Source organism: Manihot esculenta, chromosome 17 (assembly GCF_001659605.2).
Source record: "Manihot esculenta cultivar AM560-2 chromosome 17, M.esculenta_v8, whole genome shotgun sequence".
Classification (NCBI taxonomy): domain Eukaryota; kingdom Viridiplantae; phylum Streptophyta; class Magnoliopsida; order Malpighiales; family Euphorbiaceae; genus Manihot; species Manihot esculenta.
Window position 1 is genome coordinate 16,020,721 of NC_035177.2, and position 21,430 is coordinate 16,042,150.

Consider the following 21,430-nt stretch of genomic DNA (forward strand, 5'->3'; position numbering starts at 1 on the left):
CTTTAAATAATATAACAAAAAAATAAATTTTTTTTTCCTTTGTTGGACCTTTCATTTCATTCAATTTTATTGTGTTTTATTTATTTATTTTATTATTTATTTATTTATTTATTTATTTATTATTATTATTATTATTTATTTTATTTATTTTTATTTTCAATCATCTTCTCCGGCGGTAAGTGTTTATTTTTCCAGAACGGAGCATTCTACAGATAGGTGATCTTATATTTATGGGTGTGTTTTGGAAACACGAGGTGGAATTAGGGTTACATTTATTTATTTATTCTTTTCCCTTTTTACCCTTTATTTTACCCTTTTTACATCTACTTTCCCTTTTTGTCTCTTCTCTCTTACAGCCGCACATCACCCATGGCTCCCAAACGACGCTCCACCACCACCGCTGACAGCCGGCGAGTTCGTACCTTCACCGGTAGCAACCCGCCAACACCCACTATCGCCACCACCTCTCCATCGCTGACGTCCGCCACCGTCCGCGTGCACGCTCCACTCGATTCCATTGCCGCCGCTCATTCTCCGCCGTCTCGCGTCGTGCAGTATGCCTTGAATAAAATACACGCGCCCATCGCGGACGCCAACCCACATGCCAAGCCACCACCTCGCGCTAGTCCACAACCCTCAGCCACCACCAACGGTGAACCACTTTCTGACTTGCATCACTCCACTTCCACCTCTTCAGCAGACCAGTCTCCTACCGATAATCCGGCTGTGGTAAATACTTCTGTTGCGGGTACCCAGATACGACTTGGGAGGGGCAGACATCACTTACCTCCGGCTCCATCACGATTGAACGGTAATCTTCAATTTACAAATGCAAACGAAAGAGCCAGGTATGCCTTTGTTTCGACTCTCCCTATTGTACAAGGTAAAATCCTTCATGCTCCTACTGTACAGATATTAAGTTTAAATGTGGATGTGTTGATCGCGGGTATTGGTTGGGATAATTTTTTTGCCATTACTTGTCCAATATATTATGAACTTGTTTGGGAATTTTATTCCACCTTCTCTGCTGATTCACTAACAGATTGCACATTAGATACAGCTGGGATTGTTCAATTCAGATTAATGGGACAACGATTTGCATATTCACTCACTGAATTTAACAAGGTACTTGGGTTAATTGATAATGAATCTGTCCACTCAGAACTCTATTTGCATGCTTACACTGATATATGTGATGCTTTTAACCCACAAATAATACATGAGCAACTCACACACCGACCACCAGCATCTTTTAATCCTGCCAAATCTAGTGATTCATATTTACATTCACCGGCATTGGTTTATTTACATCGTCTGCTTGCATATTCTTTCTCAGGAAGAAAGGATTCCCCTGGAATCCTATCTAAAACTGAATTATTTTTTCTCTGGTGCATGACTGAGGGTATAAGGGTCAATCTGAGTTGTTTTATTGCTTCACAAATACGGACTGCTGTTAGTCGTCGCAGACCTTTAATTCTAGGACACATAGTCACCCACATTGCTTTGCAAGAAGGCTTAATTGACTTACAAAATATTCATTTGCACAAAGCTTGTGACATGGTACCTTTAGATTTAATGAGTCTTGATGACATGGGTTTACTATGCAAAACTGGTGCTATATTTTCTATTTGTCCTCCAGGTCCCATCATCCCGCGATCCGATCGAGTCTTCAAAAAAGGAAGTGCTTTACGTACAGCTCCTGTTGCCTCAGCCATGGCTAATCCTCCATTTGACGCTCAACAAGCTTTTCAGGCCCTCCACACCAGAATTGATCAGATGGAGAGTCGATTCGAAAACATTTTGGAGCGTGTTGCCACTCATCTAGCACGCTTAGCAAACAACATCAACGACATGCGGGTTACAATTCGATCTCAACACCGACAGTAGCAGTAGGCGTCCTGACATCTCTCCGGGTCATATTCTACACTCTCTTTATTTAATTATTTATTTATTTTTGTTGTGACCCAAGTGTGGGGGATTAGCTGCATTTATATCTGCTTTGGTTGTTTTGTTCTTTTATCACATTGAGGACATTGTGGTTCAAGTGTGGGGGAGAGTTTGTCCACTTGTTTTAGTTTTAATTGATCTTTTTGTTTTATTTGATTTGTTTATCAACTTAAAAAAATAATAATAATAATAAAAAAAAAACAAAAAAAAATATAATAAATAAAAGTTGACTTTCAGAGTTAAATTGAATCATTTTAGGTAGCTGGCATAAATATCATTCTCTTATCTTTTTATGCAGATCATTAAGAGATTCTAGCATTTTCTTTATGGTTTGAAATGTGCAAACTTATGTTTAAGTGAATTAATATTGCTTGATAAAAGACCAATAGTGCATTCTGAAATTCTACTTTAACCTACTGCAGTGAGTCTTGATACTACTATCCAGGGAACTAAGTTAATAAAAAAAAAAAGAATAATTATTAATTTCTTTTTTGAGTGGTTTACCAACATTAACTGGTTCAAATGGTACGGCATTTGATCCCCTTAAGCAAGGGATGTCTCTTGTGGATGGAAAAAGTTAGTGGTTGGGAGAATTATACCCCGTAGGGGCCGTCAATAATTCGAAACATACCACTAATAATATGGTTTACCATCACTGGTTGGTTTGGGTGGGTCGGACCCATTCCCCTTAAGTAAGGGATGTCCCTTGTGAATGGAGAAAATCAGTGTTGGGAGAGTATACCCTCATAGGAGCCAAAAAAATCTCGAACCAAAACCATAGGAAGGAAAAAAAAATAAAAATGATAACATAAATAAAACTGGATTCATGGGTTCCCTGGTGAAAAATTATAATTTTAAAAGACTTTCTTGGTTGGTTGGGTATATGTTTCTTTATGCACTAATTTAAGAATTTCATGGAACTTAATTGCATGATCACATATTGAGTTTGCTACATTTCAGCTTTTGAAGATTGTGTTGGTATTTCTTTTATGATTTGTATACATTGATGAGATTTTGCTATGAAATGCAAGTTGTTTGAAATAAGTTGAGTTAACTTTGTGAGCCATTTGATTATGGGTAGCTTTTGTGGGTTAATGAGTACATACTTGAGGGCAAGTCTGATCTAAGTGTGGGGGATTTGATAATATGCATAATTATGCAGCTTTATTATTACAAATTATCTAGACATTGAGTTTGATTTCATTTAAAACAGATTGATTTGTTTAAGTTTCATTATCTTGGTAGGATTGGAGGATAACAAAGAAAAATCCAATTGGGAACCCACATTCTGAGATAAAAGGTGGCCACAATCAAATTCATAAAAGAATACTCTAGATAAGCTGTGTTATGGACTGCGTTATGGGCACAAGCATACTTGACAAACAAAGCCGACATGAAATCCGGGAACCACCAAACAGATAATTCTTATCTGCCAAACTGTACTCAATTTTGATTTTAGATCCTTATATTGGGTTAGGACTCTTAGCACTATAAAAAGGGGGGCATTCTGATGTATCGATCATCTCATCTTATCTTTCATCTCCTATTTTTAGCCATGAACTTGTGTGGCTAAATTTCTCCTTTCAGTTAGAGGATAATTAAAAGTTCCAGTTAAACGGGTTGTGAGATTGATGTAATTTTATAGTTTTCTCAATTATTAGTATTTATATTATTCCTGTGTTTATTGCTTAATATCATTCTATGGGTTGTTGCATTAAGGCGCCATTGCTCAATTGATAGAATGGTAGACTGCTATTCAGGTTAGTTAAATCCGCAATTGTTTAACTAAACTGAAATAGGTAGTGAATTAGGTTGCGTAAGGCCTTCCTAAGGAATAATATAATCTAACTTAAATGAACCGAGCGTCTCGCGTTTGTTAGTTAGAATCAGGTCCTTTTAATTCTTAATGCAATAATTGGATTAAATTCTAGGAGTGTCTCCTACGGTTGTCCGAGAGTTAGGGCTAGTTAACGAGCGTCTCTTAACTAGTTTAAAATTAAGAAAGGATTGGATACCTGAAGCGTCTTCGATATCTATAACTGGTTTACTAATTAATTCGAGATTATTTTGTATCCGTGATCAACCCATAAAAACTGGAACTAAAATTATTCCTTTAACTGAATCTGTCTTATCTTGATTCTCTCTTTTAAAATTGGTTCTTCTTTTAAATTGATTTTATTTATTCCTTTATATTCAAAACCCCCCCCATTTTATTTTATTCTGTTTTATTTTATTTTATTTTATTTTATTCAATAGAATTAATCTACTTAACCAGTCTCTGTGGGATCGACCCTGCTTACCATTATCACAAATTTTATTTTAAAGCAGGAATTTATTTTTGGTGGTTTCGACGCCCATCAGAGGTCGGCCATTGTTGTTTCGGTGAGAGAAAGAAGTTGGGAAAGGTATCTAGTAGGTTGGTTTAGTGAGAGAAGGTCGGGAAAGGTATCTGGTAACGAATGATTGCAGGATGGCTATAATTTTAGGCCGAAACCTGCTCTGATACCATCTTGAGATTATAGGAAGAAAACTATTTTTATTTTCTTACCTCTTGTGTAGTAAGTTACAGAGTTTATATAGTACATAATATGAACAATTAGACCTTTGATTGTTCCCTCAATTATGTCCTAGAATTATGCTATGCTAAACATGATAAGATTTGATCACTGATTGATTTACAATCATGACAGAGAATCACTTATTGATTTACAATCATGGCAGAAGATTCTTTCCAGCACTTCTGTGTCGTGTGAAACAAAAAAACGTTGGTCGTGAAATCTAAGCATTTTCAGATACTTGAGTTCTTGTAAAATATGCTACAATTTTAGATAACTCTTGGACTATAAATTATATACATAGTTTGTAGAAAATATGTAATTATACATGAATCATGTGATATAAGGTCAACTTGGTTTGTTGTTTAATTATTTTAATCCTAAAAAATTTATGGATTTTTCAACAATTATATTTTATTAATATTAATTTTTCATTTTTCTAATTTATTAATAATAATTTTTATTACTAATTTTATTTGTAATGTATTATATTTATCTTCAAATAGTATTAATAATAATATTTCTAAAGTATATTAGTAGCAATTTATTTTTATATGTAATTTATTATTTTATTTACAATTTAATTTTATTTAAATAAATCTATAATAAATGTTTTTTCCTTGATTAAATCGAAAAAGAGAATAAATTAGTTTCTAACATATTTTTTTGAAACAACTGTTAATTAGAAATGAAAAAAAAAATTATTTTAATTCAAAATATATTATTAGCTTAAAAATCTAATGGCAAAATTAATTAATAGATTTTTAAAATCTCATATTTATTTTAATGAATTTTTTAAATGATAATTTATTATTAGATTTTGAAAAATAAACTAAAATGTCTCCAAAATATTAATAAAAATTTTTTTATTAGTTCTTAGTATTTAATATTTTACCATTTAATTTTTATAATATGAAAATTTATTAGTTAATCTATTAAATTTATAAAAATATAAATTAATTAATCTTTTTAATTAAAAGTATTTTACACTGTTTTTCAATAGTTAACAGTGGTTAACAATTAAAATTGACAGAGGAATTAATTATTATAATTTTTAAATTTTAAGAAGTATTTTAATTTATTTTTTAAAATTAATAAATTAATTAGTAAATTTTTTATATTATATAAATTAAATAATAATTTTTTATTTTTAAAATTATATGACTAATTAATAAAATTTTTTATATTATATAAATTAAATATTAATTTTTTATTTTTAAAATTATATGACTAACTAATAAAATTTTTAATATTATAAAAATTAAAAAGTAATTAAAAAAAAATTCTTTTATTTCTAAACTGTGAGCATTAATTCCCTATCATAATAGCTATAGAGCATTAATTAATGAAAGTGATGGAAGGTCCACCACACATGAATGTTTATATACGGGACATCCACAGCATCTTTTTTTAAATTATTTTTCTCCTTGGATTCTGGGCTTTTCATGTTGACAAGTTTCCTCGCCACACATGGTCTGTATCTGTATCGACTATGAAATCTTTAGATTTTTATATTTACTAATCATTCATATTAAATAAATATTTTCAATCATAGGAGATTTCATGTGAAATTAACATGTTTATTCTAAAAATTACAGTTGTCATTATCTTGTAATTAGATTAAGATTTGAATTTTTTATTTAATTTTTTTATATACTATCCGATTAATTTAAATTTATATTGAAAATACTCATAAAAAATATATAATATTTTTTTTAAATTTTAAAAATATTTTATATTTAAAACTTAAATTTGAGATTTTTTATTAAAATAAAAAGAATTCGTGTCATTTTATCATGTAAAAGTTAATTTATTATAAATAAATATATTGGTTAAAAATTGTACTCTTAATCATTTGAAAAAATTTATTCAAAATGAAATTCAAATGAATTTTTAAATAATTATGCATAATGTTTATTGTATAAAATTAGAAAAGACTTTTGAAGATTTGACTATAAATATATATATAAAAGACTTTAGACTTCCCAAATATTAATTTGAAATTATGTACACAAAAAATTGATATGTCGTGTCTTTGCTGCTTATTATTGAAAGGATTGCTATTATTGATAAAAGTCTTAATCCTATACAAGAGCATCATGTTATAAGTTTATAAATGCAGAAGCTAGAAGATGGTATTTGATATAGGTTTTATATACAAGAGTTATAACTATTGATTATCTAAAATAATTATCTCTATCACACTCCCTCAATTCAAACTAGGAGAGATTCAAATTGCAAGTTTATCTTAAAGAAGTTTATGTCGACTTTTGGATACAATTTTAGTTAATAAGTTAGCTATTTGATCTTTAGGAGAGATAAATAAAACATAAAGTTATTTTTTAGCTCTTATACAAGAACAAAATGATAATCCACCTCAATATATGCAAGAACAAAATGATAATCCACCTCAATATATGTAATGCATGAGTAAAAAAACTAGGTTAGCACTTAAGTACATGGCTTCAACATTATCACACCATACATTTAAAGTTCCATGAGATAGGAATCCAAATATAAGCAAAAGAGATTGGAACTAGATGATTTTTGTAGTAACTATACCAATTGTAAGTATTATACTTCCATGAATGACTTGGATATTGTGGGTTGTTTCTTTGTACTCTATGAGCTAAGTTGGAGTCTAGGTAAATCGTGTAACAACTTATAGGTTTTCAATTATCCATGGAACTAGCCCAATTTGCATCATTATACACATGTATTTCATTTATTAATGAATTGATAAATTAGAGTCTATATAAATGAGTATGCTACAGATACTGTAAAATCATTTTGATGTCCATCTGCTACAACTCTCTTGGAACATGTAAGAATTGAGATACTTTATATGTAGAATATGAGATATCTATTCAAGTGAAAGACAAGTATTATAAGCCTCCAACCATTGAATGGTATATTGGAGGATCTTTGGCTAACTCTCCACTATTGAGTTTGAATTTTAAGTTAGGATAAGCATGATTTGATATCCCATAACATTTAGTCATATTGATTTTAGCTAACAGATCACCAACATATTTTATTTGAGTGAGTAACATATAAGAGAAAGTGTAATGGATCTCAACACTAAGGAAGTAGTCGAACTTGCTAAGTCTTTAACCATAAAAACTTGCTAAAGATATTGAATTACATGTTGAGCAAAAGATGAGAAATTTCCATTAATTATTATATTGCCTACATAGACTAAATCAAAATTTTAGATGGTATTCTCATGATGATAACATAAGGTAACATCGATTGAGAAAGATTAGAACAAAGGATGATAAATTTCCATTAATTATTATATTGCCTACATAGACTAAATCAAAATGCTAGATGGTATCCTCATGATGATAACATAAGGTAATATCGATTGAAAAAGATTAGAACTTCAACTGTGAGTGCAGTTTTGAACTTGGTGTACCACTGATATAGGCTTGCCAAAGCTCATAGAGTGACTGGTGAAGGTTACATATATGGTATGTATGATCTTTGTTTAAAAACCTAGGGGTCTGTTGATATACAAATTCACATAAATCCCTGCATAAGAAGATATTCAAAATATTAACTTGTTTGGTATACCAAATATATAAAACAACAATCGATAAGATTGCATTGCAATGTTGACAATTTAATCATAAGAGAATAAGTCTATAATGAATCAATGACCAGTCTCTGATTGAATCCTTTTTCAATAAGACAAGTTTTGTACCTATCAATCATGCGGTTAGTTTTTCTATTTAATGTGTTAAACCTACTTGTATCCCACTATATTTGTTGCTTTTTGTGTAACAAGGGTCCAGGTTCCATTATTAATCAATGTTGTAATTTCATCATTTATTACATCTCTTTAATGCTTGTCTGGGATAATTTTTGAATAATATGTAGGAACTGATAAAATAATAGTGATGGTAGAGTATATTTTGGGCTTCAAACTTCCTATCTTGCTTCAAGTTATCATGACATGTCAAGATAGTTAATCTTAGTTTTATGTTTTAGGTGAGTTATTGTTTATGAATGAGATATTACTTAGGTGTTAAGATAACAAGTGGGGTTGACAATGAGAAGTAAGCCATTTATTAGAGTGATTGATTTTTTATAGAAGTAAGAGTCCTTATAAAAACATGTGAAGGAAAATGTTGAAAAAAAGATAGATATCGATAAGTTTGAAGATGCATTAGTTGATGATTATCTAGCTGTAAGTGAGTTTGGTGGTAGAATATATGGTAGTCCTTATACCTGTTCAAAAAACAAAACATGGCATGAGATATACTATTTATTACATCTCTTTAATGCTTGTCTGGGATAATTTTTGAATAATATGTAGGAACTGATAAAATAATAGTGATGGTAGAGTATATTTTGGGCTTCAAACTTCCTATCTTACTTCAAGTTATCATGACATGTCAAGATAGTTAATCTTAGTTTTATGTTTTAGGTGAGTTATTGTTTATGAATGAGATATTACTTAGTAAGCCATTTATTAGAGTGATTGATTTTTTTATAGAAGTAAGAGTCCTTATAAAAACATGTGAAGGAAAATGTTGAAAAAAAGATAGATATCGATAAGTTTGAAGATGCATTAGTTGATGATTATCTAGCTGTAAGTGAGTTTGGTGGTAGAATATATGGTAGTCCTTATACCTGTTCAAAAAACAAAACATATGAAAGAAGAGTTTATACTATTTCAATAATGTGCCACTACCATTAAATTCAACACAACAATTTTATTTTGGTGGTAAGAGTAAGAAATATTTTCGCTTATACCCTTACTAATCTACTTAGAAAATTTTAATTATAAACTAAAGAATTTCTCAATCACATGTTTAAATTTTATGAACATATTTAATACAATAAATTATATTAGTAAAAAATATATCTATTAATATTTATTATAGTGATAAAAATAGAACTTAATAAAACATGTTAATTTTAATAATTAAGAGACGCATGTATTAGAATTTGAAAAAGGCAATTTATGGCTTTTACTAATTTGACAAGCATTCCAAGAAATGAAATTAGAATTACTTTACTGAATGGCAAGTTATTAAATGAAAGAACATAATGAAAATAGACCTACTATTAGCATGAGCTAAAGTGAGCATGCCAATTGTTTAATTAAGCAACATCAACAATAGGGGAGAAAATCATTTGAAAGCTAAAGCAGTAAGTTATAGAGTCCATCCTTACTCTGGACTTGATATAAGGTATGTTCTGTATGAAATCTTTCACAATAAAGGAGTTAGGAAAGAATTCATTGAATTAATTATTATGATCAGTAAAAATAAAGACAGATAAAAAATTATGTTGAATAAATGGAGAATATAAAATATTATGCAATATAAAAGGATGGTTATGAAGAGTAGCGCAAAAAGTTGCCATGAGATAGGATATGAATAGAATTATCATTTAGATACTATATTATCATTTGAGAAAAAGAAAAGGGGGATTTACTCTTTAGTCCTCAGATATTGCTATTATTTACAAGTTGGTCCCTACATTTTTAAAAATCTATTAAAATGTCCACACATAATTAATTTATTAACAAACAAGTCCTTACATCCATCAACAACTCTCTTTTCTATTAAACACATATAAAAAGACCAAAATGCCCTTAGTCTCTATATGGACAGAGTCCTAAATGGATAGACTTCTCTTTCCAAATCCTTAACTCTACTCTTTTCTCTAAATCGACAAACCTCTCTTCTCATCTTCTCCATCTCTGTTAATATCTCAACATAGATTTATCCCACTTAAATCAGTGAGAGAGTCACTATTGTAAAGCCTAGCAGAGCCTTCTCACCCATGGAAGTTCGCAACATCTCATGCTTTCGATTAAAGTTTTGATGGCCAAGGCTTAGAGGCTCTAAAGGCATGATGTAGGTGAATTGATTCATCATATCTTCTTCTTCTTCTACCTCTCTTCTCATCTTCTCCATCTCTATTAATATCTAAACATAGATTCATCCCACTTGAATGAGTGAGAGAGTCACCAACGTAAAGCTTATCAGAGCCTTCTCACCCATGGAAGTTCGTAACATCTCATGCATGGAAGGAAGTTCGCAACATCTCATGCATGATGTAGGTGAATTGATTCTTCTTCTTCTTCAGTCTTGCCATGCCTTTGGCACTCTAATTTTGGAACATACCCAAGTGAGGCTCTATTTTTAACCTTTACCAATCTTGCTTTGTGTTGGAATTCCATAGGCTTTTTCCATGTCAATTTCGATCCATATCTCTCTACAAAGACAACGATATCCTTGGATAGGAGGTTGAAGAGAAGAAACTGGTAATCGAAGGGATGAGTTGTGTTGGATTGGAGCTAAATTTGAAACATACCCAAAAACTCATGATGCAAATATGGCTCTCTTTCCTTTACATCATCTTCAAAGCTGGAGGTGCCATCATGTATCCATTTATTCAAGTAAGTGAGGCTCTCTCACCCATGGAAGTTCGCAACATCATCTCATGCATGATCTTATGCATGATGTAGGTTATTCTTCTTCGTCTTCACGGAAGTTCGCAACATCATCTCATGCATGATGTAGGTTATTCTTCTTCGTCTTCACGGAAGTTCGCAACATTATCTCATGCATGATCTCATGCATGATGTAAGTGAATTGATTCTTCTTCTTCAGCTCTGCCATGCCTTTGGCACTCTAATTTATTTTGAAACATACCCAAGTGAGGCTCTATTCTTAACCTTTACCAATCTTGTTTTGTGTCTTCTTCTTCTTCTTCAGCCTTGCCATGCCTTTGGCACTCTAATTTTGAAACATACCCAAGGGAGGCTCTATTCTTAACCTTACCAATCTTGTTTTATTTTGGAATTCTGTAGGCTTTTTCCATGTCAATTTCAATCCATATCTCTCTACAAAGACAACGATATCTTTGGACAGGATGTTGAAGAGAAGAAACTGGCGATCAAAGGGATGAGTTGTCCATATCTCTCTACAAAGATAATGATATCTTTGGACAAGAGGTTGAAGAGAAGAAACTGACGATCAAAGGGATGAGTTGTGTTGGATTGAAGCTAAATTGTAGAAAAATTTGGGAAAGGACTATGATTGCATTACTATGGAGAAAAATTGTGAGAAAAAAATTAAAAGAATTGTTGATATTTTTGAATTTAGAAACTAATGTTGCTTTTGGATTTATAAATTTATTGAAGTTAAATAGAAGAATGATATTGGTTTGAGTTGGCAAGTATGAATTCTGGATATAAAAGAAAGTTTTTTGAGTTTTAGTTAGAATTCTATTATAATAAGAAGGGTAGTTTAGGATTTTAAAAATTTTCTCCCCATTTGACACAATTTTAATGGAAAAATAGGTTCAAACTGGATGAAAGAACTATTTCATTAATGAATAGAAAAGATAAGGATATTTTAATAGATTTCTAAAAATGCAGGGACCAACTTGTAAATAATGATAATACTCAATGACTAAATAGTAAATCTCCTAAAAAAAAATCACACTGAACTAAAACTCCCTTTATATACTATATTAGAGATGTTTGTTTGATTATTATTATTTTTATTTTTCAAATTTTGAATTTGAAACTGTCGGTTTTTGTTACTTTTATTTTAAGAGTCATATAATTAATAAATTGTTACCTAATTTATAAAATTTTCTTATTAATAAAAGATTTCATTTGAATGTTAAAAAGTAAAACTAAATGACTCTAAACAAAATCTTTTTTTAAGAGCATAATATTATGGGATTGAATATTAGGAAAATATTACTATTTAGTTTTTGTGTCATGAAAAAATTAACTAATTAGTTTTTTATATTTTAAAAATAATTAAATAAACTCTATAATATTTTTAAAAACAATTAAAAGGTTTCTTTTATTAAGTTTTAACATTGTTGCTCTTAATTTTTCTCTCACCTTTTACTATATAAATGAACTATAATACTGCTAAAACTTACTAGAAGGGACCTTTTAGTTGAATTTTTAAACTTCCAATAATTATTTAATATATTTTAGTAAATAAAAAGAATAATTAGTTACTTTTTTTTGTTATAGTATGAAAATTAAATAATAAATTTTTTTAAATAAATATAGTACTGCATTTTTTATTTTTTTAATTTCCTTTTATAGTAGAATATATATAAATTTGAGACAAACTTATACGCATTAATGGAATGCTTAAAACTTTTCTTAATTTGATTCTTTTTTCTTTTTTTTTTTTCCTTGACTTTAGAGAAGGATGACTTAATAGAGCGTTTTTTGTTTTTTTTTTATTTGATATGATATAAATTAATAAACATTAAATAATAATTGATAAATTATCGGCTTATTAAATAAAAAATTTAAAAGATTTACGAATTTTCATATATATATATATATATATATCTTAAACTTAAAAATTTAGATAATAAAATTAATTTTTTCACATTTTTACTTTAATTTTAACCATTAATTTTAATCAATTTTAACCAAAAATTTTTTAATTTACATTTTATACATGTAGATTATTATTTTTAAGTGGATTGAATAAAAAATTCAAACATTTATATTAATTTACATTTACATTCAAAATTTTAAATTTTGAATAATAAAATTATATTCCTTTTTAAATTTTCACAATTATAATCAAAAGCTAAATTGAATATAAAGAAATTAATAATAAATTACAATATACTCAAAGTTTTATTTGACTATAAAATAGTACTTAAAGTATATATTTTTATTTCAACTGTTCTTTTTTATTAATATTGTTATTTTACTTTTCATTTCCATTTTTATAATATATATATAATAAAGTAATAAAAATTTAAAATATAAAAAAATTTTATGGACTAAAACATATAATATTCATTCTATTCAATATTATTGATATAAAGTATGATTTTTTAATATAATGTGCACGTAATTTATAATATTGAATATAAATATTTAATAAAATATTTTCATATATAATATTTATATATAAAATTTTATATAATGAAAATTATTTATAATAAATATTTATTCAATATAATATATTTATTATTACAAGTAAAATTTTACTTTTAATATAAAATATAAATTAAAATACTATATGCTTGATTAATATATATTTACTATTAATTTTTTTAAATTTAATTTAATACTCTTAATCATAATTATAAAAGATTTAAAAGATTTGATTTTATTATCTGAAATTTAAAATTTAAAATATACATATTAATTTAACGTGAACATCTGAATTTTATTTTCTAATAAATCTTTTAATAATAATCTATGTCCGCATCACACGGGCTTTTTATAATATATATTAACATAAAAATCTATTTGAAAAATAAAAGAGATTTTTTTCATTTATAAAATATGAAAAATTCATAAATATTTAGATTTTTTATTCATATAAATTCATATTTAAATTTAAAATCTCTTTATTTCTTACACTTATAAAATGAAAAAAAAAAAAAAAAGAACACGTATGTAAATATTCCCTTTAACGGGACCTCATTTGTTTTTACTGAACTTGTGAGAGAGAACAATAGATGAGAGGGACTGAGAGAGACCCATGTTAGAGGATGGGTCCAAGAAACCTACCTTTGTGTGATATATGACATAATCTTCTCCATCTCCCTCTCAGCCTAAACATCGCCATCTCTCTCTCTCTCTGCAACCCATCTTCATCCCATGTCTTCTTCTTAGAACCTGTCACCTTTGAATACATTCCTTGCCCTTAAATCTTGCGGAACTATTTTCTATGATTGAATGGTCGATCGATCTTTAACTCGACTGATTGACATGGCATTCCCTCTTCATCATCATGGTTTCATCTTCCATTCTCAAGAAGACAATGATCACCTTCTCTCTCCTTCCTCTCTCAACTCCCTCCCCTCTTCCTGTCCTCCTCAGCTCTTCCCAGGTCTCTCTCTCTCTAACTTTTTTTATATAATTTTAGATTCTTATTGGGTTTCCTTTTCTGGAAATGACTTCACTAAGTCAAAGCTCATGTTTTGTTTATGGGTTTTTGTGTTCAGGTGGCGGAGGGCATTTCATGATGAAGAGATCGATGTCCTTTTCTGGGGTGGAAAAGTGTGAAGAAGTGCATGGGGATGACGACTTGTCTGATGATGGATCACAAATAGGAGAAAAGAAGAAGAGGCTCAACTTGGAGCAGGTTAAGGCACTTGAGAAGAGTTTTGAGATGAGGAACAAGCTTGAGCCTGAGAGGAAAATGCAGTTGGCCAAGGCTTTAGGACTTCAGCCGAGGCAGGTAGCTATATGGTTTCAAAACAGGAGGGCTAGGTGGAAGACTAAGCAGTTGGAGAAAGACTATGAAATCTTGAAGAAACAGTTTGATGTAGTTAAAGCTGATAATGATGCCCTTCAAGCCCTCAACAAGAGACTTCATGCTGAGGTAATTATGTCTTTATATTCCATTACTCAACTTAATTTTCTATTATTAATTTTATTTGCTTAGAGTTTTCTCTTAATCCAATGAGAGTAACCTAGTTATGTGGAGCTTCAGAAATCAAAGTTAATTATTCTTTGTCAACTCACTCAAGTTGACATATATGTATAGCTGCAATTTATCAAGAAATTAGTTCTTTTGTGGATAAAAAATCATCACCAAATCTATCAAATTCGCCACCAAAATATTTAGCAAAGAAAATTCAAATTAATCACTAAGTGGCCACAAAAATTTGAATATTAAAAACTTTAGTGGTAATTTTTTATGTTTAAGGGTGAAATTCCGCCGTTTTCTTCCGCCACTGTAATTTCGCCAAAAAAGCTCAATTTATTATAGTTTATCATTCTTATGATCTTCATATATATAATATCCTCACTGTTTGATTCCAACAGCTAATGGCTCTAAGGAGTAGTACAGAGTCAAATTCTACTGAAGTTAACCCAAAGAAAGAAACTGATCAGGGTTCTTGGAGCAATGCAAGTGAGAACGGTCATGATGCTAATTTAGACATCTCAATAACTACAGTGGCAACCAGCCCAGTCTCTAATTCTCAACTAAGCACTAAGCTTCTCTTCTCCACATCCATCAGGCCTACAAGTATGACTCAACTGCTCCAAAGCTCATCACCAAGACCAGACCTTCAATGTCTGAAAGTTGACCAACTGGTTCAAGAAGAAAACATATGCAACATGTTCAATGGCATGGAAGAGCAGCAAGGATTTTGGCCATGGCCAGAGCAGCAAGCACCATTTTCACTGAACCAAACCCATTTCTCCAAAAATTAACACAAATCAATCCATAATGTGGTTTAGCTTTGTTTAAGTGATGTCAATTAATTAAGAAATTTGGATTTTTTTTCCTACAAACTCCACTTTTTCTGTTCCTTTTTTGGTAAAGTGTATTGGTGTATAGAGAAGAGAAGGGAACAAAATTAAGTATCATTAAATTAGCCTCAAAGTTAACAACGAGTTTTAATTTATTAGTGCTAGCGTCGCGAGATGTTGAATTTGAATTTCAGTCGGAGTACGTAGTTAAAAACAAGCATCAAAGTCAGTGAGGGGAATAGGATAGGTCTGAAATGAAACAATTATACTTCAAATATATATTTGCGAGGTTGGTTGGATCTCAAAGAAAAAAAAGAATAGAAAAATAAAAAAATAAAAATTCTCGTGGTTGAGGTACATGTGCCAGTTAGTGGGTTTCCAGCTCTGGCAAGTAGCATGGGCCATCAATAATAAAATAGATTAAAGGATTCTGATCACTTGCAATTCTTTTCTTCTAATTGCATTTTTTCTTTAAAAAAAAAATAGATTTTGCTAACCGATAAAAAAATAGTACAGAAATATTTTCACCCACGTCTAATTTATCATGATCCAAAATAAAAAAAAAATTCCATCTAATTTTTTCATAAAGAAATACACTTCTATATATTTTGATTCCATAATAAACCAAATTTAAACAAATTTATAAGCCCTCAACATATAGATTTGCCACAAGTTGCTTTGGGCTGACAATAAATGAAAATGTGTCCGCAATAGCAGAAATTATTTTATGTAATGCATAACAAATGTATTCCAACTATTAATTATGATGTTTATATATCAAATTTAAATAATCAATAATTAACCGTTATATGTAAATTATTGTATTATAAAAGTTATTCTTGGCTCTTCCAAAAATAAAAAAAGTTATTCTGGGCAGTAAGCCTAGCAAAAACATTTAAACCAGAAAGGTCAAAAGCTCAAAGGTACAAATAATAGAGCTAAGGCAAGAGAAAATCTGCAGAAAAAATCTTCCATCGATCACAGGTCCAAAGTAGCAAGTAATGGCACCAACCGGCAAAAGATCCCCAAGAGACTAAACTCGTTTTGCACAGTGTTGGACCAAAAGATCTTGCCCAAACCTCACACTTCACATAAGTTGAATACATAACTGTAAAGTCCCAGTGCCCAAATTAATCGCAGCAGCCTTGAAGGGTGGCAATGGCAGAGTTCATAGCCTCTTATCTTGTTTAAAGGGTCGGTGAATATAGATTGGTAGGTGTTGTCTTAAGATAAGTGACCAAGAGGGAGTGAATGGATCACTTTGCTAATTTTTCAGCCCTTACTTAAAGTTTTAATAAAAAATTGTGGCTATTAATTCTGAAAGCGAAAAGGTGATGGATTCAAATAGATTTTCCAAATGTTTTCTTGGAAGATTTTGAAAATCAATTAAAATCAGATACTCAGGTAAACAACAGAAGTAATTAGATGAAAACAAAAATCAAATTAGCTAACTAATCTAATTTTATCAAACTCTTATCAGCATAATTCTAACTTGCAAATATATATATCAAATTAACAAGGAAAACTTTAAAGGGATAAGGTAGAAGAAAATAAAAAACAAAGATTTTATAGTGGTTCAACAAATTTAACCTACATCCACTCTCCCAAGGTTCTTTCTTAAATTTTCACTCCACTAAACCTCTTTTAACAGGTAAGAGAACAACTTTTCATACAACCACCAAGTTTCTCAGGTGCTTATTTACACATTTGATTTACACTCAAACAATCACTTAAGTTTCAATAGGTGTTTAAAACCTCTATCAAGTGACCACACATACTTGGTTAAGAAGAAAGACACTTTCAATCACTTTTATCAGATACAGCAGAAATACTATTAAAATGAGAGAGAATAGATTTGTCAATGAAGATCAGATGTGACAATGAAAAATTTTAATGCAAAGGTTACAAATGCCCTGAGAGATTCAGCGCTTTCATTCTTCATTTATGAAGAGATTTAGTCCTTTAAATAGATGTCTAAAAATATTTCTTTTTTAGTTGCAGAGATAATTTAACGGTAATAGTTTTGAAAAACTAGTCGTTAAATTATTTAAAATTCGTGCAGACTGAAATCAGTTACTTTCTTAGTCTGAAAGTAATTAACTAAAAATAAGTACAAACAGAAATTAGATATTTAAATTTAAATTATTTCTAAAATTAGATGTCTAATTTTAGTCTTTCAGGATAGTTTAAAAAAATAACTTAAAATGTTTTTTTTTTTTGCTTTTTAAGAAATAAAATAAGATTTATTGATTTATTATTAGCATATCAACTCACCCACTCTTTTATATATAATAAACTCTAAAAATATCTTTCTATATTTATTTTTTCTTTAATTCATTTTAAGTTATTATACGAGTCTTTAGTTTTTTCGATGTATAGAATTTCTCTATGTGCCTTCGATGCTTTTCAAATATGCTTTTCAGAAAGAAACTTTTAATGCTAAAAAATAATTAGATAAATATGATTTATTAAATTTTGATATTATCAAAATCAAGTTTTTCCAGTTTTATGAGTTAAAAGTAGGCTGTAGGACTCGAGAGTTGCCAAACATCCAAAACCTGAGAACCTAGCCTCGACCGAGAAGCAGAGAATTAGCAGTAGCCAACTCATAGCTTCAAATAAAAGTTATCAAGACATGCATGAATCCTCTCACTGAACCCTTGAAATTGCAGTCAACTGAGAGAACCTTATCCCTGCAGACACTTGGATAAGTAACCACTTTAACCCACAAGATATGGAACACACATGTTGGTGTTTTGGGATCATTTCTTTGGAGCGCACAAAAATTTTCTTGGAATTGCTTTCAAAAAGAAACCTTTTGGACTCAACAAATTAAATAAAGAAAGAATGAGAGAAAGTTCTAGTAATTAACGAAAATGAGGGCAGCAGGATAGAGGGTAAAGGGTAACTAGGAAAAACTTACCATAATGGTTCATTGGATTTTCTATAAGTTGAATTTAGGTAAAAATTGTTTACTAACATATATTAAAATCAAAATATAAAATATCTTTACATATGAAATTGTGAAATGTAATTTTTTTATTAAATTGATTTTTAATTAATGTTTAAATTTGAGACGCAATTATATTCTGATGTAAATTAGCTCAACTCAATAATATATAAATAGAAAATCTATATACACTTAAATTAATATAAATTATTATATCAAAATATATATTAGCTGGAAGAGTAAATTGAGAGGATGTATATATATATATATATATATTGTAAGACTTATACAACATAAATAATAAAATTAATTTTTGTTTTTTCTCTTTTGAGAATCTAATAAATTTATTTTCCCTTCCACTCATAGATTCAACTTGACAAGTTCACGGTACAGAAAATATCAAAAAAAAAAAAAAATCTAAACCCATAAATAAATTTATCTATGTTTAATTAATAGATGATAAAAAATCACTAATTCGAATAAAATAATTAAGTTATGAACAATGATAATATTTAAAATTAAATAATAATTTTTAAAAGTTGGAGCATAATCTAAGCTATGCCTAGTAGTGCATGGGAAAAAAGAAAGGGAAGGGAGAGATTCGAATAAGCACGCATTCCAAGAGAAAAGGAAGGCAAGTAGATTGGAGAAGAGAACAAACAGAAGGGGTTAGTAAACTTTGATTCGCTTTCATATCTGAAGGTGACGTTCCTATATTTGAATCCCACAATAGATGGTATCTACCTATGCACCCTTTTCCCTGCCCCTGTCCATGTGATTTTGCTTTCTGCCATCTCTTTCATCAAACCAATTACATTTGTACATGCAGCCCCATCCTCCCTTTCTCTCTCTTTTATTTTACAACAAGTATGGTCATGCATTATTTCACTTATCTAAAAAATTATCAAGACTAATAAAGTTAGGGTAGTTCTACGGTACTAGCCAACAGCCAATCAAATGAGCGAGACCAGTCCTTTTAGAGAGAGGAATTTTTCTTTATAGAAGTATCTTGAAACAATTCGCCTTTTTCTTGTTAGAGTTTTTTTTCAACTTCTCTTGTCCCTCCTGAGCAAGGGTGGCCCTCCTCACTTTGTTTAGTTATGGATTTCTGCATTCTCTCTTTCCTTTGAGTGAGTTTGTAGGTAGTAGGCGATATTTATTGTGAGGGAGAGTACACTTTTCCTATCTCCTTTCATTTTATTGTATTTTTTTTTATTTTTCTTCTTTGGTTGTTGCCTTTCAGATTTATGCTTTCTTGTTATATATCAATGAAGATTTGTACTTTCTTGTTGTATATCGATGAAAGGAGGTCACTGCGGAATTCGTGTTCTCACGACGCATTTTTTCTTTAACTAGTGTGGCTAGTTCTAGAGGCCGCCTACCTTGGCTTGGAGATGGTTTATTGACTCGATTATGGAGGTTCTTGTTTTCCCTTTCTCAGACATCGAGACCATTTTTCCGATTTAGTCCGTTTATACAAGTGCTCTTCAAGGTCGCACTTCTCTCCATCAACTCTGAAAGTTGTGATTCCTAGTTATCTTCGTCGATGCGACTCCCTCTTCTATTCTTCAGTCTATTATCTTGCTACTTTTGACTCGTTTGAGAGAGATTTTGCTTCCATTATGGTAATTTCTAACAGTTGTGGCGTCAAGCGATTAAGCTTTTGGGATAAGGAAAGAGCAGCATATGTTTGTTTATATCGGTCAGATTGGAGACTTAGTCAAACATATTTGAGTTTTTATGGTTTTATTTTTGAGTTGTATGGACTTTTTTTTTGCTGGGTCCTCATCAACCTTTTGATTATTTGACTGATGTATTATGTGATCTTGACTTTTAAGTATTTTCAATGATATCATATATCTTTAGATAAAAAATCAAATCAGTCAAATAATAAAATATTTTTTAAACGTTATCATATCAATACCTCTATTACCTTATCGATGTAAGAATTTAAACGAGAAGTCAAATAAATGAGAATGCGAGGATGCAATATGTGTATTTTATTTTTTAAAAATAAAAAACTAAACTTTCACCAAGTGAGTTGAGATAAAATAAAATTTTTTCTCATTGTCTATAGTGTTGAATTTAAACATTTAATATAAAACACTTAAAATCGACTCATTGTTTGTGAACAAATGATTTATAGTAAAAACGAATCACTAAATGGAGATATAAATTATTCAATGCATCTATTATTTATAATTGATTATAGTAAAATTTCTATGAAACCACCATAATTAATGATAATGATTATAATAAAATCGTTAATGTTTCTGTACTGTAAAATTTCTCCAAAATAATGGACTAAAAAGGACAATTGCACCACACAGCTACCACCTAAAAATATACTTGCGAGATATCTAACATAGTAGCAGGTGGAGTATACAGAATACGTCTACCCATAATCGAGCCCACAGTCATAATTGCTAGGCTATCACCTTTTTATAATTTGCCTCTCAATAATAGTAAAACATTTAAATCTCCAAGGATCAATTCAACAGATCGTGATATTGTGTGAGCAAGTCCTTGAGCTGCAAATGGCTAGTACAAAGGTTATCAACTATGCTTTTGGACTCCGCTTCAGCCACTAGGCGAAGATATCATAAATTCCTGGTCAAATGAAGACCATTAATAAGATCATGAAACTTCTTTCGCCATTGAAATTCCAAGTTTTTGCTTATTTTTTATTCTTCGAAATCATAAAATCATACTTTTAAAAATAGTGTAAATAGCCTAACGTTTTTATAA

General features: G+C 29.9%; 2 protein-coding genes across 2 annotated transcripts; both read left to right on the forward strand.

The window, feature by feature from the left end:
• The first annotated feature begins 351 nt into the window (after positions 1-351).
• Positions 352-3,844, forward strand: LOC122722268. Its single transcript, XM_043952493.1, has 2 exons — positions 352-1,125; positions 1,640-3,844. Exons 1-2 carry the CDS (start codon positions 370-372, stop codon positions 1,823-1,825), a joined length of 942 nt encoding a protein of 313 aa, XP_043808428.1. The 5' UTR covers positions 352-369; the 3' UTR covers positions 1,826-3,844.
• Positions 3,845-14,004: 10,160 nt separating this feature from the next.
• LOC110607538 (homeobox-leucine zipper protein HAT7) lies at positions 14,005-15,769 on the forward strand. The gene is made up of 3 exons (XM_021746664.2): positions 14,005-14,359; positions 14,475-14,854; positions 15,301-15,769. Exons 1-3 carry the CDS (start codon positions 14,206-14,208, stop codon positions 15,691-15,693), a joined length of 927 nt encoding a protein of 308 aa, XP_021602356.1. The 5' UTR covers positions 14,005-14,205; the 3' UTR covers positions 15,694-15,769.
• Positions 15,770-21,430: the final 5,661 nt, after the last annotated feature.

Bases quoted from the DNA above. Each gene is read 5' to 3' on its own strand.
- LOC122722268 (XM_043952493.1), top strand. From the start codon at position 370: ATGGCTCCCAAACGACGCTCCACCACCACCGCTGACAGCCGGCGAGTT. The intron at 1,126-1,639 runs GTACTTGGGTTA...TTTGTCCTCCAG, and splicing joins CACTCACTGAATTTAACAAG to GTCCCATCATCCCGCGATCC.
- LOC110607538 (XM_021746664.2), top strand. From the start codon at position 14,206: ATGGTCGATCGATCTTTAACTCGACTGATTGACATGGCATTCCCTCTT. The intron at 14,360-14,474 runs GTCTCTCTCTCT...TTTTGTGTTCAG, and splicing joins TCCTCCTCAGCTCTTCCCAG to GTGGCGGAGGGCATTTCATG. The intron at 14,855-15,300 runs GTAATTATGTCT...TGATTCCAACAG, and splicing joins ACAAGAGACTTCATGCTGAG to CTAATGGCTCTAAGGAGTAG.